The sequence below is a fragment of the Saccopteryx bilineata genome, chromosome X (genome assembly GCF_036850765.1).
Source record: "Saccopteryx bilineata isolate mSacBil1 chromosome X, mSacBil1_pri_phased_curated, whole genome shotgun sequence".
Classification (NCBI taxonomy): domain Eukaryota; kingdom Metazoa; phylum Chordata; class Mammalia; order Chiroptera; family Emballonuridae; genus Saccopteryx; species Saccopteryx bilineata.
The window spans coordinates 8,898,662-8,914,504 of NC_089502.1; the positions used below are offsets into that span (position 1 = coordinate 8,898,662).

At 37.5% G+C, this 15,843-nt stretch overlaps 2 protein-coding genes across 3 annotated transcripts in view; one reads left to right on the plus strand and one right to left on the minus strand.

Annotated features, from left to right (window-relative positions):
* HPRT1 (hypoxanthine phosphoribosyltransferase 1) overlaps positions 1 to 15,843 on the minus strand; it is a 197,184-nt gene that overhangs the window by 85,391 nt on the left and 95,950 nt on the right. The window lies entirely within an intron of this gene.
* On the plus strand, positions 2,788 to 3,324 carry PLAC1 (placenta enriched 1). Its single transcript, XM_066248936.1, has one exon. The coding sequence runs from the start codon at positions 2,788 to 2,790 to the stop codon at positions 3,322 to 3,324; it is 537 nt and encodes a 178-aa protein (XP_066105033.1).

Consider the following 15,843-nt stretch of genomic DNA (forward strand, 5'->3'; position numbering starts at 1 on the left):
CCCTGGTCGCCAGGCAAGTGGCTGTGAGCAATATATTCTGCTCTTTTCCATGGAGTTAGATCCCCTCTGGGTTCTCAGCCTCACTCCCACCCTCTGTTCCTGTAAAGCAGAGGAGATTCAGGCACTCCCTACCAGGTTTGTTGTGGCTTCTTCTTTGCTCCTTGGTTTTTGAGAGCTTTTCTTGTAGTCCAGATTTGGTTTTTCACGCTGATTTTTTCCAAATTGATTTATATTCCAGTTTGGTGGTGAGAGCTGGGCGTCTGTGCATCCACCTACTCCACTGTCATCTTCAGGTCCATACCACTACAGTTTTTGAAGCCTTCTTTTGATCAGTTTAAGGGAGCCACTAAGAAAATTTTTAGTAGTTGGTTGTTAGGAATAAACCATAACTTTTTCTTAGGTTTTCACTTAATTAAATTTGTTGCTAACAACAACAATATATATATATAAAGCCTGACCAGGCAGTGGCACGGTAGATAGAGCGTCAGCCTGGGATATTGATGACCCAGGTTCGAAACCTCGAAGGTAGGCTCACCAGCTTGAGCATGGGGTCAGTGGCTTGAGTGTGGGATCATAGACAAGCCCCTATTGTCGTTGGCTTGAGCCCAAAGGTTCCTGGCTTAAAGTCCAAGGTTGCTATCAACTTCAATTAAATTGTATCTTCTGTCTCTTTATTTAATGTTTGGCATGAAAACTAAGGTGGTGGGTTTGTTTGATTTTTATTTGTTTGCAGGGATTACACACAAAAGAATGACACCCTGATCAGTACAGACTTTTATTCTTCATTTGAAGGATATTTGTTTTATACCAAAACAGCATGGTTAAGTCACTTAAAGAAGCAGTTATAATCATTCTTAAATATGAGTTTCAACAATGAATTTAAAATTCAGTTATCTTTCACAAAAAGTTTGTCTTCTTTCATTTTTGTTTTCAATTTTATTGAGTTATAATTGACAAAATTTTTTTTTTTTTTAATTTACTGGTTCTTTTTTTTTTTTTTTTTTAATAAATTTTTATTAATGGTAATGGGATGACATTAATAAATCAGGGTACATATATTTAAAGAAAACATGTCTAGGTTATTTTGTCATCAAATTATGTTGCAAACCCCTCGCCCAAAGTCAGATTGTCCTCCGTCACCCTCTATCTAGTTCTCTGTGCCCCTCCGCCTCCCCCTAACTCTCTCCCTCCCTCCCTCCCATGTCCTCCCTCCCCCCCCACCCTTGGTAACCACCACACTCTTGTCCATGTCTCTTAGTCTCATTTTTATGTTCCACCAATGTATGGAATCATGTAGTTCTTGTTTTTTTCTGATTTGCTTATTTCACTCCTTATAATGTTATCAAGATCCCACCATTTTGCTGTAAATGACCTGATGTCATCATTTCTTATGGCTGAGTAGTATTCCATAGTGTATATGTGCCACATCTTCTTTATCCAGTCTTCTATTGAAGGGCTTTTTGGTTGTTTCCATGTCTTGGCCACTGTGAACAGTGCTGCAATGAACATGGGGCTACATGTGTCTTCACGTATCAATGTTTCTGAGGTTTTGGGGTATATACCCAGTAGAGGGATTGCTGGGTCATAAGGTAGTTCTATTTGCAGTTTTTTGAGGAACCACCATACTTTCCTCCATAATGGTTGTACTACTTTACATTCCCACCAACAGTGAATGAGGGTTCCTTTTTCTCCACAGCCTCTCCAACATTTGCTATTACCCGTCTTGTTGATAATAGCTAATCTAACAGGGGTGAGGTGGTATCTCATTGTAGTTTTGATTTGCATTTCTCTAATAACTAATGAAGCTGAGCATCTTTTCATATATCTGTTGGCCATTTGTATCTCTTCCTGGGAGAAGTGTCTGTTCATGTCCTCTTCCCATTTTTTTATTGGATTGCTTGTTTGTTTGTTGTTGAGTTTTATGAGTTCTTTGTAAATTTTGGATATTAGGCCCTTATTTGAGCTGTCGTTTGAAAATATCAGTTCCCATATAGTTGGCTGTCTGTTTATTTTGATATCAGTTTCTCTTGCTGAGCAAAAACTTTTAATTCTGATGTAGTCCCATTCATTTATCTTTGCCTTCACTTCTCTTGCCATTGGAGTCAAGTTCATAAAATGTTCTTTAAAACCCAGGTCCATGATTTTAGTACCTATGTCTTCTTCTATGTACTTTATTGTTTCAGGTCTTATATTTAGGTCTTTGATCCATTTTGAATTAATTTTAGTACACGGGGACAGGCTGTAGTCGAGTTTCATTCTTTTGCATGTGGCTTTCCAGTTTTCCCAACACCATTTGTTGAAGAGGCTTTCTTTTCTCCATTGTGTGTTGTTGGCCCCTTTATCAAAGATTATTTGACTATATATATGTGGTTTTATTTCTGGGCTTTCTATTCTGTTCCATTGGTCTGAGTGTCTATTTTTCTGCCAATACCATGCTGTTTTGATTATCGTGGCCCTATAATATAGTTTAAAGTATAATTGACAAAATTTTAAGGAATTTAAAGTGTACATCATGACAATTTGACATATGTATACATTGTGAAAGTATTCCCTCCATCAAGTTAATTAACATATTACATAGTTACCTTTTTTTTGGTGAGAATATGTAAGTTCTATCCTCTTAACCTTTTTTTAGTGCTTTAAAGATGATGTTTTATTTTTTAAATGATGATATTTGAACTTCCAATAAGAAATAACGTGATTTGCCTTTTGTGTTTTTTGTACCCTAGAAATCTTCACCAGACAACTTCCTGATTCCTAAGAGTTGTTACGTGATCAGTTACAGGGATGAAAGTCTCCGAGTTCTTAGGAGGGATGTTCATCTTCACCTCTGTGTTTTTGGCCTGTTCTGGGCAAAATCCAATGACTATACTCTGTTCTGTAGACTGGTTCATGGTTACGGTACACCTCTTTATGTTGAACAGTGATGTATATGTACACTTTCATGAGATACATTTGGGCCTGGGTTGCCCTGTCAACCATGTTCAACCATATATCTATAAGTTTACCTACCAAGTTACTGAATGTGGCATCAGGGCTACAGTTATCTCTCATAATATGGTTATGTACAGCACTGAGATCCACTATGCTTCAAAGACTACCTCATCTAAGTACACGGTCCCAGTGTCATGTAGTACCCCCAAGGACTCCCCTTGGCTCACTACTCCTTACTCTGAGAAAAAAGCCAGCAAGATAGGAACAACTGAAGATATTAAGACAGGCTATGAAGTGTTCACCTTGTCACAGTTCAGTCAAAGGCCCAATTGTGATTGTCCACCTTGTGTCTTCAATGAAGGAGGGTATACCCTGGCCTCACATCACTAAGCTGACACTTCAGAGGGACATTCTGCATAGTCATTGTTCTTTGTGGATATTTCTGAAAATTTGTCTCTTTGCTCAGATGATCTGTTTGAGTCCATGTGATCCTCAGTTTGGGATCTCCTGTTAATGCTCTTTCTGAAATTATTATATAATATTTACTAATATTAAGCAAATTAAAGTTCTTGTGGTCCTCTTATGAGGGCTTTTGAGAAAGAGCAGCTTGTGTTAACTTCATGAATAAAGTTTTTTATATTTTATATATTTTTAAAAGCCAAAATAAAGTTTCAATGGCATAAAAATATCAGTTGGGCACTTTTATTTAATAAGCACATACGTATATAGCTTTTACTATGTACCAGACACTGTTCTAAGTGCTTTTCAAATATTAGTCCCTGGTCTCCTTCTTCTAGGATAACTGATCTCTCCTTTGAGGTCCCTCCACTGAGTCCCTCCCTCTGTATCTTCATTTTACTTATACTCTGCAGCATTCAAATTAGTTCTTAGCTACATACCTTCTAATTTGATCTATGGCTGTATCACCCTTTATTCATGGAAGACATAGGTTACACTAGTGATTTATAAGGCACCAATGGTTTTAAAAATTACTCGAGTCACATTCCACTAACTAGATGGTAAGGGCCAAGAGCTGGACCTTATACTTTAGTCACAGGGTGATAATACTTTGAAAGGAGTTTGTGCTCTGACTTACGTGATCACAATATTTTTCCTCAAGTTTGGCAATCCATTAATTTTTCAAATACTTGGAGGAAGAAGGATAAATATATTTATCCAACAAATACAGTGTGTCCTTAAAGTCATGGTGCACTTTTGACTGGTCACAGGAAAGCAACAAAAGACGATAAAAATGTGAAATCTGCACCAAATAAAAGGAAAACTCTCCCAGTTTCATGCCTATTCAGTGCAGTTCGATGTGGGCTCACAAACAGATTTTTTAGGGCTCCTTAGGTAGCTATCCCGTATAACCTCTACAGACTCGTCACTGACTGATGGCCTACCAGAACGGGGTTTCTCCACCAAACTGCCAGTTTCCTTCAATTGCTTATCCCACCGAGTAATGTTATTCCTATGTGGTGGTGCTTCATTATAAATGCACCGATATTCGCATTGCACTTTGGTCACAGATTCGAATTTAGCGAGCCACAGAACACACTGAACTTTCCTCTATACCATCCACACCTCGACTGGCATGGCCGTGGGCTGCTCCGCTGTATACATGGTGTTACGTCATCACCTGCACATTCGCACATGGTGCCACATCACTCTACAGAAACTGGGAGGGTTTTCCTTTTATTTGGTGCAGATTTCACATTTCTATCGTCTTTTGTTGCTTTCCTGTGACCGGTCAAAAGTGCACCATGACTTTACAGACACACTGTATACATTGAGTGCTACTACATTCCAGTTGCCATTCTAGGCACAAAGGATATATAGTGAATAAAAACTAAGGCTCAGAAAAATTGAGGTCACACAGCCAGTAAGCAAATAAGCAAGTAAACAGAAATTTAGATACCAATAAATGACATGAAGAATTTAAAACTCAGTGATATGAGAAAAATTAGAAAATGGGGTGGAACAATCAGGGAAGGCCTCTGAGGTCTTGTCATTGGAAATAAGTCTTGAATGTCAAGAAAGAACCAGCCCTGGGATGATCTGAGAGAGAATATTCCAGATAATAGAAGCATCTCATTTAATTCTCACTATAACCCTGAGAAAAGTACTCTTACTATATCCATTTTACAAATAAGGAATCTAAAGCACAGAATGATTAAGAAATTTGCCATGGCCATGCTTCTATTAAGAAACAGACAATGTTAGCACAATGTACATGATGATGTACACACAAAATGTTTCAGTAGATGAGTAAACACTATAAATTCAGTCATTGTCTTAATATACTTGGGTTGCTATAATAAAATACTTTTGACTAAGTAACTTATAAGAAACAGAAATTTTTTTCTCATGGCTCTGGGGCTGGAAATTCTAGATGAGGGTACCAGTACGGTCAGGCCTTGGTGTAGCCATTTTCCAAATTACAGACTGCTATTTTCTGGTTGTGGAAATGTATCTAGAGAGCTCTTGGAAACCCATTTATAAGGGTAATTTTCCCACTGTAGCTTATAAAATCCCATAGCCCCGCCCTTATGACCTAATCACCTCCCAAAGGCCCACCTCTTAATACCACTGAGGGTGAGGATTTCAACACATAAATTTTTTTTGGAGAAAGTGCAGGAGACAAACATTCAGTCCATTGCAATCATGGTAGTTGAAGAAACACAGGTATTCACTTAAAAATGTCCTGTCCCTGGCTGGTTGGCTCAGTGGTAGAGCCTTGACCCAGTGTATGGAAGTCCTAAGTTCGATTCCCAGTCAGGGCACACAGGAGAGGTAACCAGCTACTTCTCCCCCCCTCTCACTCTTCCTTCTCTCTCTCTCCCTCTCACTCTTCCCTTCACACAGACATGGCTCAATTGAACCAAACACATTGGCCTTGTATGCTGAGGATAGCTCCATCAGCCTCCGCTACAGGTGTTAAAAATAGCTCGGTTGCTAGTGGCTCCAGATGGACAGAGCACCTGCCCAATCAGGGGTTGCTGGGTAGACCTTGGTCTCAGTGCATGAAGGAGTCTGTCTCTGTATCTCCCCTACTATCACCTAAAAAAATGTTCCTTTTTGAGGAAAACCCAGATCCTTGAAAACAGTATATTCATTCGACAAATGTTTACTGAGTTTGTCCTATGTACCATGCATTATGTTAGTTAGATACTGAGCATGCAATGGAGAACAAGGAATGCAGTCTAATCAGGAGGAAACACATAAAGAAACCTAAGGAGCTAGAGGCTATTCCAGCCCAAGGAATGGGCCTGTTCATAGACATGAGGATCTATGCTGTGGCCATCAGGGAAACTGCAAGTAGTTTCACCCAATACAATGGGGGAGCAGTTGATGGTGGTGGGAGATGGGGCTAGGGAAATAGCAGTATATAAAACTATGTACAACATGACTGGTACTTTCTTCCCTCATTTTTTCTTCAGAAGCTTACGGATTCTTAAACAATAAAACACATATAAATAACTTAGCAATGGATTATTAAACAATAAAACACATATAAATAACTTAGCAAACAATCAATACTAGATACATTAGACCTGGGGTACCATTTGTAAGTTGTGCACTTCACAACTGCAAGAGGCAATGTTCACAAAGATAAGTCCTGTGGTTGTGTAATGTATCAGGCTTAGAAGAGATGCAAGACCTACATGGTAATAATAATCATTACCATGTGCCAGACACACTAATAATCTCTATTAATATAACAACTCTACAACATAAAAATTATTTACTCATTTGTATAGATAAAGGAATTCAGGCTGAGAGAAATTGAAAATGTATAATTAATCACATCACTGGGAGTCAAACCCAGGTTTGTCTGGCACTGAAGTTCACTTCCTCACCCCCATATTCAGCATTTCTTCCCAGCATACAGAAATTTCCAGTTGGATTGGAAGATCCAGGAAGATTTGATAGATATGGGCAATGACCCCGCTCTTAAAAGTTAGGGAGAATTTAGCTAAGCCGAAAAAGGAAGAAAAACATTTTGTGAGCAAGACTTAGGGAATTATAGCTCCAAAATAGGTGAGAGGAGATTAGAAGAGCAGATGAGGGAAGGAGTTGAAGTGTAGGAAGAGATGAAAATGAGAACCATTTCAAGTAAAGAACAACAGGACTTTATTTTAGCCTATGAAACACTTAAATATCTACATAAGCACCATTAAGAGATAAATTGAGTAGTGCAGGCAAATTGGACTATTGATAACCCCAGAGCAGAAAAAACAAGCTTCATGGAGGGCATAAGACTTGAGCTAAGTCAATCTGTATGATAGGATATATGTATAAAAGAAGAGATTGAATTTAAAAAGACATACCATTTAAAACCCAAGAAACTGAGAAGACATGTATTTAATAAAATTAGAGTGAGTGTAGAGGACAGGGGTGAAGATGAGCCCAGGTTGGATATGTTGAGTGTGAGATGATAGTGACGTCCAAGTGGATATGTCCAAGAATTAGCTCAAGAAATAGAGCTTACTTGAGCTGAAGTTTGAGTAAGGGGTGTGAGGGGTAATTACTGGGAGATAAAGCCTTGGGATCACATGAATACAGACAATTAGGGCCGCAGAATCAGAATTCCCTGGTGCTTGATCTTCAAGGCAGAGTTAGGAAAAAAAGAAACATCAAAGGAGACAGAAGAGAAGTGACCAAGACGTAAAAGGAGAAGTATGGCTAATGGAATTCTAGAATGGAGAGCTGTGTGGGCTGTTTATTCAGTTCAAGAGGTAAGTTAAGATGAAGTAAATCTAAGCATTGTGGAATTGGAAGTCTTTGAACTAGACTTTAAATGAGAGGTAGAGCCTGACCAGGTGATGGCACAGTGGATTGAGTGTTGGACTGGGAAGCAGAGGACCCAGGTTCGAAACCCCAAGGCCACCGGCTTGAGCATGGCTCACCAGCTTGAGTGCAGGGTTGCTGGTGTGAAGCCCTAGGTTGCTGGCTTGAGCCCAAGGTCACTGGTTTGAGCAAGGGGTCACTCGGTCTGCTGTAGCCCCCCCATCAACGCACATAAGAGAAAGCAATCAATGAACAACTAAGGTGCCGCTACAAAGAATTGATGCTTCTTATCTCTCTCCGTTCCTGCCTGTCTGTCCCTATCTGTCCCTCTCTCTTTCATTCTCTCTCTGTTTCTGTAATAAATAAATAAATAAATAAATAAATAATAAAAGGTAGAATTTCATCAGGTGACAATGGAATGGAAGGGCATTCTAATCAATGGAAACAGCAATAAAGATGCAAATCAAGATTGTGGTTTAGAATAATATTTTACTTAGGTAAATGTCTCAGTATGATTGGACATAACTTTTCAAACTTCAGGAATACTCTGTACTTATTAATTTGGACAGGTCATCACTTAGTGATAGTGTACTTCAATCATTTCATTTGTATGTTTTATCTTTTCCATTTGATTGTATGTTTCTTTAGCATGGAAGACCCTCTCTTGTTTGCTTGTTTGTTTCATTATTTTGCTTATCTCTTACATGGTATTTGATAAAAGTACTCAGTAGGTGCTCAGTCCACTTGATTGTTATTGAGAAAGGGCCTGGGAGTTCATAAGCCTATATAGGAACCATTCTAAAAATTGGAAAAGAAAAATGCCTTAAAAATACATTTTGATTAGTTAATTTATTTACCTTTGAAATGCCACTTTCCTCCTTTATTATAGTAATGTTCATTTTATTTTATTTTTTTTTAATAAATTTTTATTAATGGTAATGGGATGACATTAATAAATCAGGGTACATATATTCAAAGAAAACATGTCTAGGTTATTTTGTCATCAAATTATGTTGCAAACCCCTCGCCCAAAGTCAGATTGTCCTCCGTCACCCTCTATCTAGTTCTCTGTGCCCCTCCCCCTCCCCCTAACTCTCTCCCTCCCTCCCTCCCATGTCCTCCCTCCCCCCCCCCCACCCTTGGTAACCACCACACTCTTGTCCATGTCTTTTAGTCTCATTTTTATGTTCCACCAATGTATGGAATCATGTAGTTCTTGTTTTTTTCTGATTTGCTTATTTCACTCCTTATAATGTTATCAAGATCCCACCATTTTGCTGTAAATGATCTGATGTCATCATTTCTTATGGCTGAGTAGTATTCCATGGTGTATATGTGCCACATCTTCTTTATCCAGTCTTCTATTGAAGGGCTTTTTGGTTGTTTCCATGTCTTGGCCACTGTGAACAGTGCTGCAATGAACATGGGGCTACATGTGTCTTCACGTATCAATGTTTCTGAGGTTTTGGGGTATATACCCAGTAGAGGGATTGCTGGGTCATAAGGTAGTTCTATTTGCAGTTTTTTGAGGAACCACCATACTTTCCTCCATAATGGTTGTACTACTTTACAGTTCCACCAACAGTGAATGAGGGTTCCTTTTTCTCCACAGCCTCTCCAACATTTGCTATTACACGTCTTGTTGATAATAGCTAATCTAACAGGAGTGAGGTGGTATCTCATTGTAGTTTTGATTTGCATTTCTCTAATAACTAATGAAGCTGAGCATCTTTTCATATATCTGTTGGCCATTTGTATCTCTTCCTGGGAGAAGTGTCTGTTCATGTCCTCTTCCCATTTTTTTATTGGATTGTTTGTTTGTTTGTTGTTGAGTTTTATGAGTTCTTTGTAAATTTTGGATATTAGGCCCTTATTTGAGCTGTCGTTTGAAAATATCAGTTCCCATATAGTTGGCTGTCTGTTTATTTTGATATCAGTTTCTCTTGCTGAGCAAAAACTTTTAATTCTGATGTAGTCCCATTCATTTATCTTTGCCTTCACTTCTCTTGCCATTGGAGTCAAGTTCATAAAATGTTCTTTAAAACCCAGGTCCATGATTTTAGTACCTATGTCTTCTTCTATGTACTTTATTGTTTCAGGTCTTATATTTAGGTCTTTGATCCATTTTGAATTAATTTTAGTACACGGGGACAGGCTGTAGTCGAGTTTCATTCTTTTGCATGTGGCTTTCCAGTTTTCCCAACACCATTTGTTGAAGAGGCTTTCTTTTCTCCATTGTGTGTTGTTGGCCCCTTTATCAAAGATTATTTGACCATATATATGTGGTTTTATTTCTGGGCTTTCTATTCTGTTCCATTGGTCTGAGTGTCTATTTTTTTGCCAATACCATGCTGTTTTGATTATCGTGGCCCTATAATATAGTTTAAAGTCAGGTATTGTAACGCCCCCAGCTTCATTCTTTTTCCTTAGGATTGTTTTGGCTATTCGGGGTTTTTTATAGTTCCATATAAATCTGATGATTTTTTGTTCCATTTCTTTAAAAAATCTCATAGGGATTTTGATGGGAATTGCATTAAATTTGTATATTGCTTTGGGTAATATGGCCATTTTGATTATATTTATTCTTCCTATCCAAGAACAAGGAATATTTTTCCATCTCATTGTATCTTTTTCGATTTCCCTTAACAATGCTTTGTAATTTTCATTATATAGGTCCTTTACGTTCTTTGTTATGTTTATTCCTAGGTATTTTATTTTTTTTGTTGCAATCGTGAAGGGGATTATTTTTTTGAGTTCGTTTTCTAATATTTCATTGTTGGCATATAGAAAGGCTATGGACTTTTGTATGTTAATTTTGTATCCTGCGACCTTACTGTATTGGTTTATTGTTTCTAATAATCTTTTTGTGGAGTCCTTAGGGTTTTCGATGTATAGGATCATATCATCAGCAAAAAGTGATAGCTTTACTTCTTCTTTTCCGATATGGATGCCTTTTATTTCTTTGTCTTGTCTGATTGCTCTGGCCAGAACTTCTAGCACCACGTTGAATAAGAGTGGAGAGAGTGGACAACCCTGTCTTGTTCCTGATTTAAGGTAGAAAGTCCTCAGTTTTATGCCGTTTAATAGGATGTTGGCTGATGGTTTATCATATATGGCCTTTATCATGTTGAGATATTTTCCTTCTATACCCATTTTGTTGAGAGTCTTAAACATAAAATTGTGTTGTATTTTATCAAAAGCCTTTTCTGCATCTATTGATAAGATCATGTGGTTTTTGTTCTTTGTTTTGTTGATATGGTGTATTACGTTAACCGTTTTTGCGTATGTTGAACCATCCTTGAGATTCTGGGATGAATCCCACTTGATCATGATGTATTATTTTTTTAATATGTTGTTGTATTCGGTTTGCCAGTATTTTGTTTAGTATTTTAGCATCTGTATTCATTAGAGATATTGGTCTGTAGTTTTCTTTCTTTGTGCCATCCTTGCCTGGTTTTGGTATGAGGGTTATGTTGGCCTCATAAAATGTGTTTGGAAGTATTGCTTCTTCTTCAATTTTTTGGAAGACTTTGAGTAGAATAGGAACCAAGTCTTCTTTGAATGTTTGATAGAATTCACTAGTATAACCGTCTGGGCCTGGACTTTTATTTTTGGGGAGATTTTTAATAGTTTTTTCTATTTCCTCCCTGCTGATTGGTCTGTTTAGGCTTTCTGCTTCTTCATGACTCAGTCTAGGAAGGTTGTATTGTTCTAGGAATTTATCCATTTCTTCTAGATTGTTGTATTTGGTGGCATATAATTTTTCATAGTATTCTACAATAATTCTTTGTATTTCTATGATGTCTGTGGTGATCTCTCCTCTTTCATTTTGGATTTTATTTATTTGAGTCCTGTGTCTTTTTTCCTTGGTGAGTCTTGCCAAGGGTTTGTCAATTTTGTTGATCTTTTCAAAGAACCAGCTCCTTGTTTTATTGATTTTTTCTATAGTTTTTCTGTTCTCTATTTCATTTATTTCTGCTCTGATTTTTATTATCTCCTTTCTTCGGCTGGTTTTGGGTTGTCTTTGTTCTTCTTTTTCTAGTTCCTTAAGGTGTGAAGTTAAGTGGTTTACTTGGGCTTTCTCTTGTTTGTTCATATAGGCCTGAAGTGATATGAACTTTCCTCTTATTACTGCTTTTGCTGCATCCCAGAGATTCTGATATGTCGTATTTTCATTTTCATTTGTCTGTATATATCTTTTGATTTCTGCGCTTATTTCTTCTTTGACCCATTCATTTTTTAGAAGTATGTTGTTTAGTTTCCACATTTTTGTGGGTTTTTCCCCCTCTTTTTTGCAGTTGAATTCTAGTTTCAAGGCTTTATGATCAGAAAATATGCTTGGTACAATTTCAATTTTTCTAAATTTGCTGATATTGTCTTTGTGGCCCAACATATGGTCAATTCTTGAGAATGTTCCATGTACACTAGAGAAAAATGTATACTCTGTCGCTTTGGGATGAAGTGTCCTGTAGATGTCTATCATATCCAGGTGTTCTAGTATTTCGTTTAAGGCCACTATATCTTTATTGATTCTCTGTTTGGATGACCGATCTAGAGCCGTCAGCGGTGTATTGAGGTCTCCAAGTATGATTGTATTTTTGTTAGTTTTTGTTTTAAGGTCAATAAGTAGCTGTCTTATATATTTTGGTGCTCCTTGGTTTGGTGCATATATATTAAGGATTGTTATGTCTTCTTGATTCAACTTCCCCTTAATCATTATGAAATGACCATTTTTGTCTCTGAGTACTTTTTCTGTCTTGTAGTCAGCATTATTAGATATGAGTATTGCTACACCTGCTTTTTTTTGGGTGTTGTTTGCTTGGAGTATTGTTTTCCAGCCTTTCACTTTGAATTTGTTTTTTTCCTTGTTGCTTAGATGTGTTTCTTGTAGGCAGCATATAGTTGGATTTTCTTTTTTAATCCATTCTGCTACTCTGTGTCTTTTTATTGGTAAGTTTAATCCATTTACATTTAGTGTAATTATTGACACTTGTGGGTTCCCTATTGCCATTTTACAAATTGCTTTCTGTTAGTTTTGTATCTAGTTTGATTCTTCTCTTTTGTTTTTCTATCATTTGTTTTTGTTTGTTTGTGTTCCCTACTTCTTTCCTCTGTTGCTACCTTTTTTAAGTCAAGTGTTTTTGTGGTGGTTTTTTTAAGGGTGGTTACCATTAAGTAATGAAAAGGGTACCTACCATATTCATTGTAGTACCCTATCTTATAAGTATTTCTGCACTTCATCATCCTTTGCTACTGTTAATCTCCATCCTCTCCCCCCTTTTTTTCCTTTGTTGTCACAGTTTAAGTTTGGTTTTATTGTGTTCTTGGTGGAGCTGTTACTTGTGGTGTTGTTTTCTTTTGTTCTTTGAATCTGGTTGGAAAACCCCCCTTAGTATTTCCTGGAGTGGGGGCTTTCTGTTGATAAATTCTCTCATCTTTTCTGTATTTGTGAATGTTTTTATATCTCCTTCATACTTGAAGGATAGCTTTGATGGGTATAGTATTCTTGGCTGAAAGTTCCTCTCTTTCAGGGCTTTAAATATTGGGGTCCACTCTCTTCTAGCTTGTAGAGTTTCTGCTGAGAAATCTGATGATAATCTAATAGGCCTTCCTTTATATGTTGTACTCTTCTTTTCCCTGGCTGCCTTGAGAATTTTTTCTTTGTCATTGGTTTGTGTCATCTTTATTATGATGTGCCTTGGAGTGGGTTTGTTGGGGTTAAGAAAACTTGGTGTTCTGTTTGCTTCTTGAATTTGAGGCTTTAGTTCCTTCCACAGGCTTGGGAAGTTCTCGTCTAGTATTTGTTTGAGTATATTCTCCATTCCATTTTCTTTCTCTTCTCCCTCTGATATACCTATTATTCTTATGTTATTCTTTCTGATGGAGTCAGACAATTCCTGTAGGGCTTTCTCATTTTTTATTATTTTTGAGTCTCTTTCTTCTTCTCTCTGTTGTGCCTCAAGTTGTTTGTCTTCTATTTCACTAATCCTATCTTCAATCTGGGCTGTTCTGTTAGCTAAGCTTGTTACCTCGTTTTTCAGCTCGTGAATTGAGTTTTTCATTTCTGTTTGATTTGTTTTTATAGTTTCAATTTCCTTGGTAATATATTCTTTGTGTTCATTGAGTTGTTTTCTGATCTCCCTATATTGCCTTTCTGTGTTTTCTTGTATATATATCTCTGAGTATTTTTAAGATTTCTATTTTAAATTCTCTGTCATTTAGCTCCAAGGCTTCCAATATGTTAATTCTTTTCTCCATAGATTTTTCCACATCTATTTGTGTTACCTCTCTTTCTTTTGTATCCATAATATTCGATTTCCTCTTTCTTATCGGCATCTGAGGGTGGTCTTATTGATAGCACTAATTAGAATTAATAAAGAGTAAAAAGAAAAAAAAAAGGGTAAAACACCCCACAAAAAAAAACAGTAATAATTTATTATTTCCCCCTTTTTTTCTCTCTTCTCTTTCCCTCCTCTCCCCTCCTCAGGGAAATATCGTACCTATAATGGAGGGCCTGATTTGGGGTGAAGAGTTCAAGGGGCAAAAAAAGGGAGTAGGGACCTACTAAATGCAAAAAAAAAAAAAAAAAAAAGGAAGAAAATCTTAGACAAGCATAAGATGATTTGCTTGTAAGTGATGGTCAACTAAGAGATATAATGAGAGGGATAAGAGGGAATCAGAAAAAAGGACCAAAAAAGAATAATAAAGAAGAAAAAATAAAAATAATAAGTAAAAATCTGTTGTATTAAGTGGAGCGAAGACTAAATACAATGGAGACCTTGGGTTGGGAGAACCCAAAATGCCACAAAAATAAACAAACAAGAGAAAAATAAATAAAAATAAAAGTAAAAAAGAGAAATAAAGCCAAAAAAAAGCCTTGAGTCCCAAATTAACTAATTTGTTCGTGATTGAGGATTATATGGGAGGAAAGTAAAATGAGAAAAGAAAAAACGAATAGAAAGGAAAAAATAAGAAAAAGAGAAAAACGAAGGAAGAAATAAAATAGGAGGAGAAAAAAACAAAATAAAGGAAGACAAAAAACAAAACAAAAGAGGAGAGAGTGAGAGTTAAGTGTTTTGGAGTATAACCTTAAAGGAGGGTGAGGATGAAGAAGAAAAATAAAATGCAACACTCATGGGTAGTGTAGTTCAAGAAAGGGGAAGCATAAGATGGGCAGAGAATAGAAGGACCGAGGTGGAGGAAATAAAGGCAAAAAGATAGAAGAAACAAACAACAACAACAACAAAAAATTAGTGGATCAAGTTGTAAAGTCTGTGGGTTTTTCTTGATTTTGAGAGGTTAACTTCTTCCTTTTTCTTTTCTCTCCCTCTTCCTAGTCGGTGACTCTGTACCCCAGGCTCTGCCCCTGTGTCACTCTTAGGTAGGGATTTGCAGTTGATGGGATTCTATAGCAATGTCATATAATTGGCTTTAGTCTTGCTGGAAGTAAAGGCTTGTTGGCGTTTGCAGGGTCCAACGATGAGAGAGTTTGCTTTCCTGGATTCTCTCTCCTAGTCCCCCCTTTCTGAATTAGCAGCCTGGTGATCCAGCTATAAGGCTGCAACTGCTTCTGCCTGGGGAGTAAGAGGCTCAAAGAGCTGGGAAATCCCCACTCTATCCCCACTCAGTGCAAGGCTTTGGGAAAGGCTCTGAGAGTCTGGGCCTCCAGTGTAATCAGGCGTGGGTGGGAGTCAATTGTTGTCAAGGTGACTGTTCAGCGCCTATCATTTAGTTGGACCTCTCAACCCAGGCTTTCCACACTTTGTAGCCTGTTTTTGCAGGGAAGAAGAGGCACTAGTCTCTGCTTACGACTAGTGTAGTATAGACCTTATTATCTGCCAAGTCCTTCTTGTTAGCATTTATCCCTGAATATGGAGGCTCTATCAATCAGAAGTTGCCCCCGCCCCTTTAGCGAGAGGCACTAAAAAATATTATGCCTCTTGTCTTGGGTCGCTGAACTGAGAGAGATCTTATCAATTAGAACCGAGGGTGCGCAGATTTTATGGGTTAAGCTAATTTCAGTGATTGGGTCGCAGCTGTGTTTCCGAAGGTATTTTAGGCTCCCTGCACGCGCCCCTCCCCCAATGCTTGATTGTTAGCTTGAATGGCTGGGTGAGG